The 18,023-nt window shown below is 39.4% G+C and overlaps 2 protein-coding genes across 2 annotated transcripts in view; one reads left to right on the top strand and one right to left on the bottom strand.

Annotated features, from left to right (window-relative positions):
• The first annotated feature begins 1,249 nt into the window (after window positions 1–1,249).
• On the top strand, window positions 1,250–3,780 carry LOC6641436 (glutathione S-transferase theta-1). The gene is made up of 4 exons (XM_002064205.4): window positions 1,250–1,355; window positions 2,582–2,788; window positions 2,865–3,287; window positions 3,363–3,780. The coding sequence occupies exons 1-4, from the start codon at window positions 1,250–1,252 to the stop codon at window positions 3,506–3,508; spliced, it is 882 nt and encodes a 293-aa protein (XP_002064241.4). The 3' UTR covers window positions 3,509–3,780.
• Window positions 3,781–5,292: 1,512 nt separating this feature from the next.
• LOC6641218 (serine-rich adhesin for platelets) overlaps window positions 5,293–18,023 on the bottom strand; it is a 31,968-nt gene continuing 19,237 nt past the window's right edge. The window contains exons 5-13 of the mRNA XM_023175395.2: window positions 11,093–11,779; window positions 10,687–11,024; window positions 10,075–10,615; window positions 9,906–10,008; window positions 9,741–9,839; window positions 8,363–9,676; window positions 8,042–8,296; window positions 7,655–7,976; window positions 5,293–7,583 (exon numbers count right to left, since the gene is read on the bottom strand). Coding sequence (XP_023031163.1) covers window positions 6,007–7,583; window positions 7,655–7,976; window positions 8,042–8,296; window positions 8,363–9,676; window positions 9,741–9,839; window positions 9,906–10,008; window positions 10,075–10,615; window positions 10,687–11,024; window positions 11,093–11,779 — 5,236 coding nt within the window. The 3' untranslated portion in view covers window positions 5,293–6,006. The remainder of the gene's footprint in view (window positions 7,584–7,654; window positions 7,977–8,041; window positions 8,297–8,362; window positions 9,677–9,740; window positions 9,840–9,905; window positions 10,009–10,074; window positions 10,616–10,686; window positions 11,025–11,092; window positions 11,780–18,023) is intronic.

Genomic DNA, 18,023 nt, shown 5'->3' with positions numbered 1-18,023 from the left:
GAAACAGGGCCCGACCATGCCAAAGACTCTACACGAAAAATGTATTTATCTATTAAATTCTATAATATCCCCCCTAAAACAAAAACTATTTTACTCTACTCTATAATAATAATAATATTAATAATAATAATAATGGTAATGTGTGCTAAGATTTTTTGTGCAATATTATATAGAAAATTTGTTTATCAAATGTCATGATATATATCTCTATACACATATATGTATATGTAAATATCTATACTTAAATATGAAAGCTCAAAAACCTAATCTTGCATTGAGTATACAATCAGCAAAATCAACAATAAGTCAAGTGTACCCGTACTATACATGAATATATATCTATATATTACAAGAGAAACAAAAGTAAATGTTCAATTTTCATTTAAATGTATTTTATTTTTATATGCATATATATTGTGATCTGATCTCTCTCTTCACACCGAGTATAAATGTTGTGGAAATCCACATATTATCTATTACTACTACTTACTATATATATATATACATACATACACCTATATACATATATATGACTTTGTAAATGTACCTAAAAATGATTAAGTTGAAACTAAACGAGGAAGAAGAAGAATGTCTGCTTTTAATTTTGAAAATCAAATTGTAATAACTAACTTAATACTAAGTGGTCAATCAATATCTGAATTATGTATAGTGAAACCCAATTACAAGAATTTTCGATCGATCACATTTTCGTTGAGAAGAGAAGCGAAGCGAGTACCGAAAATCAATCCAAAATAAATATGATTATACTATATATATAGTATATATGTATATATATATACATATATACAAAAATACATACCATATACAATAAAAAATCAAAATAAATGAAATAATTCCAATTGCTACCCTCGTTGGATCTGCTGATCCATACTTATCTTTCTACTATATGTATATACTATATGCATACGCATTATCGTACGATAAGCCTGACCTTCCTATTGATCTATATATAGTGCAAAAAATTATATATTTATTTGGTTGCTGGAGGTTGCCAAGCAATTGCTGCATTTGTTATCAATCGATTCAATATGAGTGTTACGAGGGAAGGACGAAAACAACGCCACAATTGAATGGAGAGAGAGAGCGAGAGAGAGAGAGAGTGAGATTAGGCCGCTTATCGCTGCGTTTTGTTTTCACTTTTTCAATGTCAGGTGAGATAAATCGGAATTCCCTACGACTTCTATATAAGACACTGTCAGCTGTTGCATCGCCCAAGTCATTTGCCAAGATGTCGCCATCACGTTTAGCCAGCATTTTGGGTCTTACCAACAGCGATGACAACGATGACAAGAATTGGCTAGAACAGGCCGTTGCCACAAATAGGCGGAGAGGATGTGAGTACAAGAAAACAGCAAAAGAAACTCCGCTTCTAAGGATCAAGCAACTTTGGAGTTATTTTTGTCATGTGTAACCAAGTGAAAAGTCTAGTGAAATTATCAAGTCATTGTGTTCATTTTGGCCATATACAAATAACGTCATATTTGTTTTTATTCCCATGTGAAATCAGGCCATATTTCCGTTGCGGAAGTGGGGCAAGAGATAATCGACGCATAGCCGTGTTTCCATCTCTCTCTCTTATCTATATAAAACTTATCAAACTAAAGTCAATATCTAGTTGGGTACCAAAAAATCATTTCTACTATTTACATTAGTTCAGGATCAGATGAAGGGCGTAGTCAGGTTTGATCTTGACGGGAAACGAGGGAAACTGATCCAATTTCCCTTCAAAATGTTGAGCTAGATCCGCTACTGCATTTTAGCACTCATATCAGTTGAAATATGTATAATAAATCAATTGAATTTCTTAACAGTAGTTAATAAATTCTTAAAAGATTACTTAAAAAGATAATTAGAAATAATGTTGCGATTGTCGAACGACTTTAATGGTTTAGTTAATACTAAAAGGGGAAACCAATTGCCCCCAAATTGAGAATTATAACTTTATAGCTTTTTCCTAAGCATTAATTCTTATATATACAGTAGATCCTTGCAGAGAAGAAAACGTTTCTGATTCCACAACCTATTTATATTATTGATCAGCGTAAGAAACCGAATTGATCTAAAGGGAAACAGCCATTAAAAAGCTTTCTTTATTGGGAAATATCTTAGTAGAATTATCGAAAAATCTTATTAAATTCAGAAACTTCGTATAAAAAATAGAAAAAAACTTCAAGAAATGCAAAAAGATTTAGAAAACGAAGCTTTTTCAAGGACATTTATTGCAAGAATTAACGTTTCTGAAGGGTATATGAACTTCGGTGCAGACAAAGTATCCTTTTTACTCATTTTTTTTCTTAATTAATTGAAGTTAGCATTAACTTGATGAGTGTTAAGAATTCGCGAGTGTCTACTGTATATACAATTAATATCAAACTGAAGCTTTTAAAAAGCTCTCTGATAAGCCAAAGCACGTTCTCTCTTTCTCTCTCTCTCTCTCTTGCTCCCTAACTCTCACGCTTGCTATTGAGAAAGAGAGAGAGAGAGAAGGAGAGAGCTTTAAAGTTTAACGTGATCTTTGGACTGAATCTGAACTTGTTGTTTATGTTCCAATTTTCGCCAGTTCCCCAGAGACAGAAGACAACCAGCACAACCAGCACAACCAGCACGTTAAGCATGTCGACAGCAGCTCCCGGTCCAGGACCAGCTCCGGCTCCAAGTCCTGTGCATTACTACTACGACTTGATGTCACAGCCCTCGAGGGCTTTGTTTATCATCTTCCGCTTAAGTGGCATGCCATTCCAGGATTGTGTGGTCGCTTTAAGAAACGGTATGAAACTTTATCCCTATAATCTGAAAGCATTATGCTAATCTTATCGATCGATCAATGTTGACTTTCGTACCAGGTGAACACTTGACCGATGAGTACAAAACGAACATAAATCGCTTCCAGCGTGTTCCCTGCATCAATGACAATGGCTACAAGCTGGCCGAGAGTGTGGCCATTCTAAGATATTTGAGTGCCAAGGGCAAGATACCCGAGCATCTGTATCCCAAATACTTTGTGGATCAGGCTCGGGTCGATGAGTTCCTCGAATGGCAGCACATGACCCTGAGAATAACCTGTGCCCTCTACTTTCGCACTGTTTGGCTGGAGCCCTTACTGACGGGTCGCACGCCGAAAGAGGATAAGATTGAGAAGCTGCGCATGCAAATGGAACTCAATCTGGATGTCATTGAGGATGTGTGGCTACAGAATAGTGACTTCGTGTCAGGATCCACCCTAACAGCGGCTGATATATTCGCTGCTTGTGAAATTGAACAGACACGTAAGTGGCCCTCCTCCAATAGCAAATTGATCCATGTGAAGTCATACGATTCCCCCACCCGCCCCCTTTTTCCAGGCATGGCCGACTATGATGTCCGCATCAAGTATCCCAAGATACGGGCCTGGCTGAAACGTGTCCGCCAAACGTGCAATCCGCATTATGATGTTGCCCACGAGTTTGTCTACAAGATCTCGGGAACGGGACCACAAGCCAAACTCTAATTGTTTAGTTATTAACAAACTTTCCTTTATATATATATATATATACATATATAATTTACTCTCTAGATATTTATATGCATATAGATTAACGCCAATAACTTTGATTGGGTTGAATGTTGATTGTTTTCTTTTTTTTTTGTACATTTCTATTTATGTTTTTATTTTTCATTTTTTGTTTTTGTTTTTATTGTATCGTCTCATAACATAATCATGTTGCATGTGTTCTTGTTGTTTGTTTAATTTTATTATCATTATTATTATTATTATTTTGTTGCGCCAAGAAAAGAAATACAAATTTATATAAAAAAAAAAAAACATAACTACCTAAAGTCTAACAAAATATATTTGATAATAATATTATAATTACACATATATGCATACATATATATGTATGTATGTATGTATATAGTAGCAACGTTACGCGCTTGGGTGTTATACTTTTCCATTCTCTTTCACATATTCCTTTTTGCAATAACAAAACATTCACAATTTAAAAAATATATATAGGCAGGGGGGAATAGTTAATAATAATAATAATAATAATAATAGTGTTAAGTGGAAAGGGCGGGTCTGAGCTGGGCTGATACAATAGTTTAAATAATAATAATAATAATAATAATCATGAAAAATAATTTGAAAAAATAATAATTATTATTAAATATATAGATATATATATATATACAAAGAAGATTTCTATACAATTAGGGGCGGGGAGGCGTGTGTGTCTGTGTGTGTTTTTAATTCTATATATGTACTTACAACTACAAGCTACAAGTTTTGCTTAATTATCGATTCTTCTGTTTTTTTTGCTCCTTTTTCTTTCTTTGTTTGTTTGTTAAACAAAAAGAAATCAAAAAAAAACAAAAAAAAGGAATACAAACACAATTGTACACAAAAATATACATATTACAACTGTATAGGGTACAAATGTTATTATATAATTTGTCAATGATTATATGTTTGAACGAAATGTCTAAGTTTTGTGTTATTATTCATCTGGTTTGTTTGTTTCTTTTTCTTGTTTGTCGCCTGCCACGCCCAAATTTACATCCTAAATGACAATTGGGAGGAGAGAAGCGCCCAACCCCTAGCACCGATTTTTGTTTGTTGATCAGTGTTTTTATAAACAGAACAGACACAAAATTATCAATATTAGACATAATTTAAATAAAAAAAAAAAAAGAAATATATATCAGTTTATCCTTTCCTTTTTTTTTTTTAAAGCAAGCAATTAAGGCACCAAAACTGTTGCATACAATTTATAATTTCGTTTCGTTTACAAAAATGCAGGTACATATATACATATACCTACAAAGATACAATAATATAATTGAATATATCGTGGAACAGAAAGAAAACAATCTATATAGACCCAATAACTAAACACTAAAAGGCGACAGACAAACAATCAGATCAGATTTTGGTTTACATATACATTGAGGGGTTGCATTTTGCATATTTTTATATATATATATATATATATCTGATGTATTTCATTTACAAATATATAAAGGGATATTATATCGTTCTTTGTATTAAGTGTATACGCTTCACAAAATAGTTACGCCTATTTCTTTGTTACTCTTTCTCTCTCTCTCTCTCTCCCTCTCTCTATCTCCCGCTCTCTCTCTCTATGTCTCTCTTTGATCCTTTTTTTGTTTCCCCTGGCATGTATAGATTTTCGTTTTTTCATTTTCTTTAGCTTTGCGTTGGAAGTTAATTAAAATAAATACTTTTTCCTGAATATAATTACTTTGTATATAAATAAATATATGTGTGTATATGTATATATATATATATATCGGTATATATATTATGTATGTATTGTATGTTTGCTCGCTATAAACTCATTTGAAAGTTGTGTCTTTAACAGATTTTGTGCTACTTTAGAACAAATTTTGGTTAAATTTGTTCAAATTTGTTGTTATACATATTGATTTCATCAATTTGGAGAAATTTTGAAATGAACATAGAATGAGAATGAATATATCCGAAAATTATTCACCTTGTTAGAACTTTCTCAATGTGAAGGAGATCTTTCTTTTGGGTTTTCTATACACTTTTCTCATCATGATGAAGAAATGTTAGGTAGGGGAGGGGAGGGGGCAGCTGGTGCCAATCTTAGTATCTAATTTGCAATACATTCGGATTCCAAAATTCATGGACAAACCAACAACAATATACATACATTAAATTCATCATTTATGAAATACTTTTTTGTTGTCTAATCATGTGATCCAATCACTTGAGTCGAAAAAACCTCAATTTAGTTTTTGGGGAATTACAAGGAAAGGGCACAAATAATGTAGATATACTCGATGCATGCTGATGATTGTTAGATATATCAATACAGTTTTTCCTCTCTCTCTCTCTCTCTGTCAATCTCTCTCCCTCTCTTTCTTTGTTTCTATCCTTCCCTCTTTCTCTTTAATACTATTCTAAGTATTCTAATTTTTTCTTTTCTAGTTTTCATATTTCTCTAGATTTGTTTTTTGTTTTTAATAGCGCCCTCGATTGATATTCTTAATACGTATGCCCACCTCCAAGACCTGGTCATTGGCTGTGGTAGTGGTTACTACATTGCTGCTGCTGCTGCTGCTACTGCTGGTGGTGCCGCCGCCGCTGCCAACACTGCCCACAGATGATGAGCCACCTGCCGATCCGTTGGAGGTGCCATTGCCATTGCTGCCATCGCTTTGGGGTGAATTATTGTTATTGCTGACATTGGAGGAACTGCAGGCGGAAGGTGAGCCCACATTCCCATCACTAGAGCCACCTGCTCCCGCCACACTGCCCGATCCATTGAGACGCCGCATTACGGTGGTTGTCGTTGTGGTGGTGGTCGTTGTTTCCGCCGCCGCCGGCCCATTGGCACCACCTTGCTTCAACAGTTGTTGCTGGTGGTGGCGATTGTGGTGATTGTAGTTAATGGCAGCGGCCAGGTGATGATCACGATCGTGTCCGGCCGCTAATCTCTGACAATTGTTGGCCGAATAATCATGGGGTCCGCCTACCGTATGCCTTCGCTTGATGGATCGATTCTGCTTGTTTTGAATCTGACGTTTCTTGGTCAGATTCATGTCAGTCTTTTCGTCCTTTGTCAGGCCGCTGGTAGGCAGGGAAGTGGAAGTGCAGGCGGAATTTGATGGCGAGCAGCAAGTTGTGGCTGCTGCTGCTGCTGCTGCTGTTGTTGGGGCCGCTGCTGATGTGGCGGACATGTGCCTATTGTGGCTGGATGAGGAGTAGTTGCGACAATTGAAGCTGGCACTTCGAAAGAGTCGATGATGATCCCGATCCCGACGCTTTTTATTGTAGCGCTCGAGAAAAAACGGCGACGGCGATGGACGATCGGCGACCAGCAAAAGTTTCTCTTTAGGATCGCTTGTCGTGGATCCTTCAGAATCATCATCAGAAGCGGCACCACCTCCACCTCCTCCTCCTCCTCCACCGCCGCCTCCTCCTCCTCCTCCTCCTCCATTGCCACCTCCACCACTTCCTCTGCTGGTAAATCTCAAATGTAGATTCTTGCTGCTGTACGAATTGGAAATGGTTACTGTGGAAGCTGAAATGGATGCAGATGCGGAGGCTGAACTACGTTGCTGATTGGAGGCGCTAGCGGTGGGTGTAGCCGCTCCACTTGCCGGCGCTGTGGAGCTGCCCTGGTGTATGGGCACAGTAGCCGAATGCTGAAGTTTGTGTGCCGCCTTAATGAGGCTAGCGGGTAATTGAAGTGGTGCCACAATTGGTTTCACCATACAGCCTTGGGCTCCTCCCACACCTCCTGCCAAGGCTCCTGCAGATGTCTTTTCATCCAGCATATTGGTGGCTGTGCAAGAGCGACTCAAGAGCATGGAGTGCGGTGCATCCAGGGGATGAAATTGATGGAATAGACGCTCGGGCGACTCATCCGCATAGGGAATGTTCTCAGAGTGCAAGTGTAGAGGTTGGCCAAGTGTATGCCGACGATTCTTTGGATATTCTGGTGAGCCATTCTCATCATTCGATTCGGAGCCGCTGCGTAAATTTCTCAGCTTACTGTCCAGGGTGTCAGTGATCGTGGTCAATGACATTGAGCCTGAAAAAACAAAACAAACAAAATCAATTAAAGTTGAACGAATGGTCCAATGGAATTTCTTTGGGATTTACCCGTATCACTTAGTCGACTGCTTGAGTCATCATCGGTTAGAAGGATCGAGATATCTACACTGGTTCTTTGCTGTGGCTGTTGTTCCACAGAATCTACACTGGCCGAATCCTTTTCATCCAGACTGGCCTTGCGCATGGGTTGTTTCTTGCTCGATCCTGCCACCCCCAGGCCACTGCGTGTGGTCGTCTTTAGGGTGGTCGACTTGCTTGTCGTATTATTGGTGGACGATGACGATGAGGCGGATGAGCTAAATTTGGTAGTGGTCTTGCTGGAGCTGCTGCTTGTTGTGCTGCTGGCCGAAACCTTGGTATAGTCCAAGGACTGAAGAGGGAAATTGCATTTATTGAGATGCCAAATGGAGGTCAAGAGAATCACTGTTCACTTACCAATACACTTTCGCCGGAATATGTGTCCGAGTTGACTGCACTACGTTTGCCATGTGTCCGTCTTCTCAACTGGGGTATGAAGCGCGAGGCGCGTGTCTCCCTTTCCGTTATCCTCTCGATCTTGGAGAGATTATGCAATAGCATATTTGTCTGATCCTCTTGCAATTGTGCTGGCTGTGCGGGACTGGCACTAGCCGCAGCACCAGCCACCTCAGACACATCTGGCAAGGAGCCGCCCTCAAAGAAGTATTCATACTAGAAAGCATTAGGAAAGCAAAATTATTGATATCTCCAATCCGAATCTGTTGGCATTGTACGTACCTGTGTTACCAGAAGCTCAACAATACGACACTGATGCTTCATATCCTTGACAGCCGTTTCCAAGGTATCGTTCGGTGTCCTTATGATCGATGGGCCAAAGATGATGGCCAAATTTTTAGGCTCCATGCGATTCACCTCACAATTGTCACTGACCCGACACAGATGTCGTATCAAATGTTTCATTGTCTCATACGGATGACGCGGCAACGACTCGACAATCTCACGCAACAGCACAATCCTCTCCAGACCGAACTTCTTGTCCGCCTCAATGAAATTGATGTAGAAACTGGCCGGCATCAGAGCATCCGGCAGGCTGCGTATGAAAAGTTTTAGCAAACTGCTAACCACATTCACATCCTCCCATCGCACATCGTTGGCACAGCTCTCAAATTGGAAATCTTTTGTGTTGACCAATTCCGAGAGTTCGGATATCGCTGCCTTATTCCCGGGAATGCGATAAATACCAACAACGCCCAGTCCCTTTGTCTCCACAATATTGGTGCACACCTCCACGAGATGGGGTAGATATGGATTCAATTTGGACATGGGACAACTACGCAACGGCTGTCCAATAGAACCACAACTACTGCCTGCCTTTACCGTGCACGGTGAGGTAAGTTCGCCGCCGCTGCTGCCATGAGCTACACCGCCGCCCCCGCCACCACGTCGAAAGAGTAAATCCTTCCAATTCTTCGATTTGGGGGAACCCAAATCCTTGTCGGGTAGATGCTTGTGGGATGAGGACTTGCGGGCCTTCATTATGGGTGATATGGAATCACTGGTGGCTGCCACCAAAGCTGCAGCAGCTGGCAGAACCTCCATGCCACCCGAATGTGAGCTCAAGGGAGAGCTATCTGCGCCAGCTCCACCAACTCCGGCTGCCGACTCGTCCAAATAGCTTGCGGTGGCTGCTGTCTTTTGCGGTTCGGCCAACTGTTTGCCAGCCGGCGGTGTCTCTTGCGTCTCAAAATTGAGGCTATCCTTCCACTGGAGTAAACCAAACAGACGTTTCATCTCGGTGCTGCTCTTTGTCTTGAACAGAATCTCTGTATAGGGACCACAAGTGGTTGTGTTGGTGGTGCTGCAGCTGCTACTACTTCCGGTGGTTGCCGTCGTATTGCTTGCAATTGACTCGGCCGGACCACCACTATAATTGGCCATTTTATCTGGCCCATCATCCAGATTGAGCTCATTGCCCAGGGTGGCCAAATGGGCATTGCCTGAACTGGGTTTGGATTGCATGCGAATAAGAAATTTCTTTTTATCCAATGACTCATCAAAGAATTTGAAATTTCTTATGTCAAGCTCGACGACCTAAACATAACAGAGAGATAATAATTAATCATTTCTCGCATCGCATCAATAATGGATCACTTACATTATGCTCCGATTTGGTGTGACGTCCAGAATAGATGCGTAACAAATCCCCCTTAATCTCGAGTTTGACCTGGCGCCACGAACGATATTCAGACATGCGCTGGAAAATGGAAAAGAAGTCAATAAGTTACTCCATATCTCAAGGTACAAGGCGATTTGTGCTTACCTTGCCATTGATACATGACGATTTGATCTCGATTTCCGTTTCAAAGGCCTCCAATTCATTTGGTATATACTTGCCGCCATTTAGTTCAGCATCAATATGAATGCTAGATAGAAAGAAGAACGTACATATTTATGAATTATCTGAAGGATTAAAAGAGACTTGATTTTACCTGCTGCGTAAGTCACTGCTCATGGAGGCACGTCGACTATTCCCATGGGCCGAGAGACGCACATCCTCCAGACCATTGGGCGTCTCAATGAATTCATGGCCACCGCCAGTGCTGCCACAACCAGGAATTACATCATAAATAGGTGGATCTGGATGCTCCTCAACCAATGCCTTTGTCTTTGCTGGCTCTATGACAGTCGCTGCGGTAGAAGGAACTGGAGCAGGAGCAATAACAGAGGGAACAGATGAAGATGATGCTGCTGCTGTTGATGCCTCTGGATTTGTTGTTGTTGTGCTCGAGACTGCTGTTGTTGTTGTTGTGTCAGCATTAAAGTCTGCTTCATTATTGGTGGCTCGTAGATACGAAATCCTACGCATAGGTTTACTCTCATCAAAGGAGCTGGATGTCAGAGGTTTATAGCGACGCACCACATTGCCAGTGGCCGTTGATGTTGTAATTGTTGTATCCACCACCGCAGCAGTTCGCGATTGCAGCAATTCACCTCCCAAATCTTCACTTTGTTCTGGCAAAGAGCTAAACTCTAAAAGAGAAAGAGCAAAGAAACGTTTAAGATGCATTTCGTTGTTGTTGTTGTGGTTGTTGGTAGCTTACTGCTTGCCAAGGATGCTGGTTCAATGGTGGCTTTAGCCAATGTCGCCTTATGCAATTCCATACGGCTGCTGGTTTGCCCATCTGTGACTGTATTGGATTGCTGTTGCATTTGATGCTGATGCTGATATCTTGAATGGACTTGATGCAATGGATGCTGTTGCAGTGATTCATAGAGAACACTTTGTTTCTTTACAGTCGATGACATTGTAGCTGCTGCTGTTCCCCCTCCTGTTGTTGTTGCTGTTGTTGTTGCATCTAATGCACTATTCGTATTGATGGACAATGGCTTAAAGGGATCAAAACCCTTGGACATATGTGAAACCAATTTACGTTCAAATCTAAAAGTAAAAGTTATTGAGCAAGTTCGAATGGGGGAGAGAGAGGAGAAACCCTTCTCTGTACTTACACTTTGTTGGTTACGCCCGTCTCCTGCAATGTGGTCTCAAAATAATCCAAATCTTTGGCATAATTTTGGCCAACTGTCTGACGATGTTGTGATGCTGATGCCAATGTGGATGAGCCCTGTACAGGAGCCGAGGATCTTTGAACAAGTTTACCTCCAGCATAGTACATATCGTAACCGGCAAGAACAACCTGTTGTTGTTGTTGTTGTTGTTGCTGATGCTTAAGAATTGCTGCTTGCTGCAGTTGCTGCTGTTGGCGTCCTCGTGGCGGTAGCGCCGGTTGTGCTGGAAATTGATTGTGTACTGTTGAAGTTGTAGGAAAGAAATGTTGTTGTTGTTGTTGCTGGTGTTGCTGCTGTTGCTGCTGTTGCTGCTGTTGCTGTTGATTGCCTGGTGATCCGTTACTGGGTACTGGCGATTTGAGGAATTCCTCTTTCTGTTTAATCGATTCGCGTAAACGAATCATTAGGTCACTATTTTCACCTCCACTCAATCCACCAGCATTTGCCACATACAAGGCCTGTTGATTCAACTGTTGTTGTTGTTGTTGTTGTTGTTGCTGTTGCTGTTGCTGCTGTTGCAACTTTGGTTGGCGTATTGTGGGCGTGGTAGTTGGCGTTGGCGTTGGCGTCGTTGTTCTCGGCGTTGTAGAACTAGCTAATACTGTTAAGTTCGGCGGCTGATTGGCACTGCAAACGGTAAGAAAGAAAAAAATTGTGAAAATGAATATCCAATTTGTCTCATCTGTGTGCAGTTAGTTAGCCAAGTTTATTAGTTTAGTTAGTAGGGGTTACCTCTGCCTAAAATCGGATATTTTGTAGCTTCCACTGTTCCCGAAGCAGTGTAGCAAAGCATTCAACAATTGTGCGGCCACTAAAAACACAAGCAACAATTTTTGTTTTTCGTTTTGTTTTTTGCCATTTCAATTTGGGAGTTTTTGATTAAGAGAAATGTGGTCTGAAGGCGAGGGAGGGGAAAGTGGGGGAAAGGCATGCCATGTGATGGAGGGGCAGGGGAGAGAGGTAAACCCCACCCATAACATAAATTCTTGCAAAAAAATTATGATCATTCTCTCTTTTCTCTGCCTCTGCCTGCTGCTTTGTATGTCCCTTTTTTTTCTTTCTTCATTTCCTTTTCATTTTCATTTTCCTTTTTTTTTTTTTTCTTTGTTTTCTTTCTATGTATTTCCTTTTCCTGCATTTTTCTTTGTTAGACATTTCCTTAATATATCATTTACACTTTTTGCTTTATTCTACTGTTTCCCTTGTGTTCCCCTCTAGAATTTTTGCCTTTTACTTTCTTTCTTGATGTACTTAATATGAAAACATATATATTAATCGGCAACATATATAAATATATGTATAGTAAATCGTGATTATTATTATCATTATCGTCATTATCATTGACAACGCCAACGACGACGACGACGACGATGACAAACATTAGCCATGATCACACAATTGGAATTCAACCAAATAAAGAAACTCAATGGCTGACCGGATTGGATTCGATTCGATTGGATTGGATTGGTTTGGTTTGGCTTGGATTGCGTTGACTTGACTTGACTTGGAGGTCTCGGTCCCAGTCCCAGCGATGTGAGTGTGACATTTTGGCGCGTGCCATCAGCAGCAGCAGCAACGGCAGCAAATCCAATCAACGTCATCCATCGGCGGGGCGGTGTCGGTGTCGGTGTGTCTGACATCTTGTTACGCATGCGCAATGTGTGCCCATATTTTGCAAATTTTTGTCACGATCACTCTTTCCCTCCCTCTGCCTCTCCCTCTTCCTGTTCCTCTCCCACTTCCATGTTATGGAGGGGCTACGTAATTTGATGAAATTTTTCAACTATAATTTGTATAATAATGATATCCATATCTATGGCTCCTCTTTCACCTCCTCCCCGCCCCACTCATTCACTCCTCCACCCACTTCTATCCTCCGTCACTCCTCCTCCTTCTTTTTTTTTTTGGCTTTCGTTGAAAAACTTTGCAATTTTTGACTTAAAGTCAAACGGATTATAAATTTGTGATTTTTGATTTTTCCTTCCGTGCGACTATCCAGACAAAATGCAACTAACTGGGCTTGTTTAAGCCTTTATGGACTTTAGCAGGAATGTTGACAAAAAAAAAAAAATATTCGTCGTCTAAAATGTGCCGAGTGGCGACGATGACGGGCCGCCCCGCCCGCCCCCAGTCAGTCTCGACGCAGCCCTACAGCTGGCTTTCAATTGAGGGGGAGGAGATTGAAGGGAGGATTATACACAGGTGTTTCTAGGCCAAGATACACACACACACATACACACACACGCACACACGACACGAACGCACAGATGGATTGCATTGGATTGGATTGATTCTATGCTATTCGGTTTGATTCTGTTCTGTTTTGTTCTACTGTGCTTTACTTTCTCCACATAGATATTTTTGTGTGTGTGTGTGTATGTGTGAGTGTGTGTGTAGGTGTTCCATAAATAGAAATCAAAGTTAAACTTTGTTTACACTTAATTTTTGTTTGTACTTACTGTAGAAGAACAGTTCCGTGCAAAATAAAATAAACCTTTTTGTCGCCATTCTGCCCGCTGCACGCACAGTGACACAAAATTCAAGTGAAAATTGCTCTCAAATGAATGCATTATTCATGTGTAAAGTAAACACACACACACACACACACACAGACACATGAATTGGTTAAAAACTTTTGCAAGTAATGCAATATGTCTTATAAACATGAAATAATTACAATTCAAAAGGCCTTCAGCAATCCTCTCATGAGGGAGCAAGAGAGAGAGAGACAGATTAGAGAGAGAACGACTATATTAAAGGGTTAGTTGAGGGTTAGTTGATTCTCATGAGAGATATAGCAATCCATCATAGACTTAATATTCTATAACTATCATCTCAAGAGAGCTTAAACAAGAAAATTCGCCTACAACGAGAAAATGAAATGATAATTTCTCATCATTTCGATAGCCGCTTTATCGATACAAATTTATCAAGTGTTAATCGCAGTTTTTGGACAAGACTAGGCACTAGATCTTCAATTTAAGTTTTACTTTAACTTCAATTTAATGTGCAAGGAACTAAATCCAATAAAATATGTTATCTTTATCATATAAAACATTCGAAAACTTAATCGCAAAATTCTCTCAAAGCTATTGGACTAGGTAGTTATTATGACCAGGTGCTAAATTTAGATTATGAATACGATAAATGCTTTAAAACTTATGAGGTTTACTTGATCGTCTTGGAGATTTCAAAACAAAAAACAAAAAGGGAACAAATACAGGTTGAATCATCGATTAAATATTCAAACCTACCTAGCGATATCATAGAATACTCTTAAGTTTCCCTTAAGTTTCTTCTTAGAAGTAAGTTGTACGAAATAATGTACCGGAAGTTACTTTGTAAATGAGTTTTATTACTTTTCAACCACTGTGCATTAGTGAATGACGTCCCTTCCGCTGTCTTTATAGTTAAATGTTGGCTCCTGCGATTGAAATTTACTTGCATATGAATAGAGTTTTCACACAACAACCGCAGCAAGACCAAAACCACTCACTACTAACCCAAAGCAGTGGCAGCCCTTCCACTTCCACTTGTCATACCTAATGACCATGACATGACCATACCCACTCAGACACACACACACACAGACACACATACATCTATGTATATGTATACTAAAGGTGGTGAGAGGTGGCCACATCTAGTCGGAGGGTTAGCACTCAACAATTTTCCATCAAAAAGCGAGCGAATGAGCGAGCAACAAATTAGATTTTGCACACAGCGAAAGGCAGACAAAGTAATTCAATTTGATGTAACACAAAGATGTCAAAGGATGCCTTTACACTCACATACACACACTCACACACACACACACATGAATATTAAGCAAATGGAGAAGGTAAAAGGCATTAACAGAAAGAGAGAGAGAGAGAGTGCGAACTGCGGTAAGGTCAAATCTACAGATAGTAAATTAATTTAGCTATGCGACAAAATTGAATGCATGTGGCAATGCTGCTAAAAAAAAAAGTTTTGCATTACGAAAAGGACACACATTTTGTATGTGCGCGTGTATGCGTGTGTGTAAGTAAGTAACCAATAAAATTGGTTTAAAACTATCGAAAGACAAAGGCTATAGTGTATGGACTATGTATAATCAAATAATGGCAACAAATGTAACAGCAAATACAAAAAGGCCAAAGTAAATTAGGTTATAATTCTCAAAAGGTTTAAGCTCGACAATGCTTTTCGCTTCAAATATTCAGAATTGGCAATGCAAAAAAATGTATTAATTTGCAACTTGTTTCTACATACATATGTTATATGTTTATTATTTACACGTTCTCTGCATTATTATTATATCCCTTGCCTAATTTTGGGGGCACAGTAGTGTAGTAAATAAATTATTCATGTTAACAACAACAGCAACAACAACAGCAACAAAGGCTTTTAGCTCTAATATTATCTAATAGATAATCGAACAATGCTTTAGCTTTTTGGTATGGTATAAAAGCGACAAATATCAAATATATATACTATATCTTGACGCTTCCATTGACGTGAGCACAAGTGACTAGATTGAACTCTGCAGGGGCTTCAATTCGTTTCGATTCGATTTGCGCTGATTTGTTGCTTATCGATAAAAGCGGCAACTGAATGAGCTCTATCTATCTATCTATCTATCTATCTATGGGTCCTATCACATATGTACATACATACCTATCTCTAGCTATCTATATAATGTGTGTGTGTGTGTGTGTGTGTGTGTGTATTGGCATGTATGTAAATGATTTCTCTGTTGGCTGGATTGTGTGGAATTTCGCGCTTTTATTGTCTGCCTATAATTGTTGTTACTGTATGTGAATCTATATCTCTTTTACCCCCCTCTCTCACTCTCTCTCTCTCTGTGCCTTTCATGCTCTATCTCTTTCTTTCTGGCACTTGTTGTTTTTTGTTAATGTTTATCATTGTCTATTTTGCGTTGTGCCAAAATCTTTCAACTCTTTTATGTATTATATAGAAATCCAAAACGGTTTGACACATTTTTTGTTCGGTTTTGTTTAATCACGGCCCCTCCCCCTTTTAACACTTGCCATTTCGAAATCAATGATGCATATACATACGTATTTCTATATATGTATATCGATTTTGTTTTCTATAGTATTACACTTTGATGAAAGCCAAATTAAATTTAAATTGCAATTCAATACAATAATTGAATTCGTATGGTTCAGGTTTTTTTTTTTTTTTGCTTCCCATTCTCTTCCTCCTCCAGGCTACTTTTTTTTTTATTTTAAGGGATGAGTGAATATGAGTGAGAGTGCATAATGCATCCTAGTTGGAAGTGGTGTATGAAAGGGTTAAGGTAAAAGTGTTCCTTCATTACGTATACGCAGTGTTAGTCTCGCAGGCAATGAACGAAAGTCCTTAGCATCAAAGATTATTATTATTTCTTCTCTTTTGAAGGACATGTAACTAATAAAGGACACGCAAAATTGGTGGAGGCTTTCGATCTTTGATACATTTGGCAAATAAAAAACCTGTTATACGTTAGGCTAATTGCTGTCTGTTAGAAATTCTTGTTGATCGATGGCGTTTGGGTGGTTGGGTGGTATTTTTTGGGTGGTGCCGTTCACTACTTTCATCTTTAGCGGCATTTCAACTTCTTTTTCTTATCAAACGTTTTTGTGTGCCAAGTGTTCAAGGTCTATCTCTCTCTCTCTCTCTCTCTCTTTCTCTGTCTGTGTTGTGTGTGTCTTAATTTTGGTAGCAAAAGTGTTTTTTGCCAATTTGTTTTTACGTTTTTATCTCACTCACCTAGTCTGTGGTGCTATTATCATTGAAATGTATGAAAATGGAAAACGAGATGTTCATATTCATAAATCATATTAGTTATCGATAACTGAAGGGGGTGTACAAGAGGGGGGAGGGGTGCGCGACACTTGATAATGTTGATTTTTTGGACCAACAACAAAAACAACAATAGGCCACAAAGGGAATAACAAGTTTCAACACTTATAACGGGTCACAACACCGAAAACCAAAATAACAAAAATTAAATAACAAAATATATGTACATATATATATATATATATATATTTATATAAACAACAACAAACAAACAATTTTGTTATTGTTGTTTTCTGGTTTCTTCGTTTTTTTCGGTTTTTGGTTTTTTACGAGCATATATTCCGCGAAATCTGCGCGCTTCGCTCGCCAATGGCAACTAAACTAAAGTACAACCCAAAGTCCGGGCGACTAAACTAAAATCCAGCAACAACAATAACAAAATAAATAAATAAATAAAAAAAAAGAAGCGGGTGGGGGTAGGGTAGGGCAGGCAAGAGAAGAGGTTAGGGGAGCACAACAGAAAAAAAGAAAAAAAAAAAAAATACGAAAAAAAGAGAAAAATTGGCTTTGTATGCCATGTATGAAATTCATATTAAGCTCGCGCAACTGAACTGACAACACAACCGACAGACAGACAGATAGACAGAGAGACAGACCGACAGACAGACAACCCAGAGCCCAGGCAATTGAAAGAGCCTCCATTGAAACAGGGTGAGAGAAGAAGAAGGTGGGAGATGATGATTGGGGGCAGTCAAGAGGGGGGAAGGGGAAAAGACCATGGCGAGGAGCAAATCATCGAACAATGTTCGCTCTTCCCTTTTTTTTTTATTTTTACAAAATAAAAGACACCAAGGAGGCAAAAGAAAGACACAAAGAGTGTGTGAGTGTGTGTGTGTGTGGCGGGGGGAGGGAACGAGGTGAAAAGGTTTGGAAAATGATATAATAAAATATATGTATACATAGCGAAATAGAAGAAGAAGCTTGAGTTTTGGCCCACACATACTTGAATATGGGCAGAAACACGATGTGGCAACGAATCACTATCAGTCACCAACGACTGACCAAATAATTACCCCCGCCT

This window comes from Drosophila willistoni (genome assembly GCF_018902025.1).
Source record: "Drosophila willistoni isolate 14030-0811.24 chromosome XL unlocalized genomic scaffold, UCI_dwil_1.1 Seg141, whole genome shotgun sequence".
Taxonomy (NCBI): Eukaryota; Metazoa; Arthropoda; class Insecta; order Diptera; family Drosophilidae; genus Drosophila; species Drosophila willistoni.
This window is presented reverse-complemented; position numbering and strand designations above follow the sequence as displayed.

Excerpts from the sequence above, each read along its gene's own strand:
- LOC6641436 (XM_002064205.4), top strand. The coding sequence starts at position 1,250 with ATGTCGCCATCACGTTTAGCCAGCATTTTGGGTCTTACCAACAGCGAT. Across the intron at positions 1,356-2,581 it reads CACAAATAGGCGGAGAGGAT|TTCCCCAGAGACAGAAGACA; the intron begins GTGAGTACAAGA and ends AATTTTCGCCAG. Across the intron at positions 3,288-3,362 it reads TTGTGAAATTGAACAGACAC|GCATGGCCGACTATGATGTC; the intron begins GTAAGTGGCCCT and ends CCCTTTTTCCAG.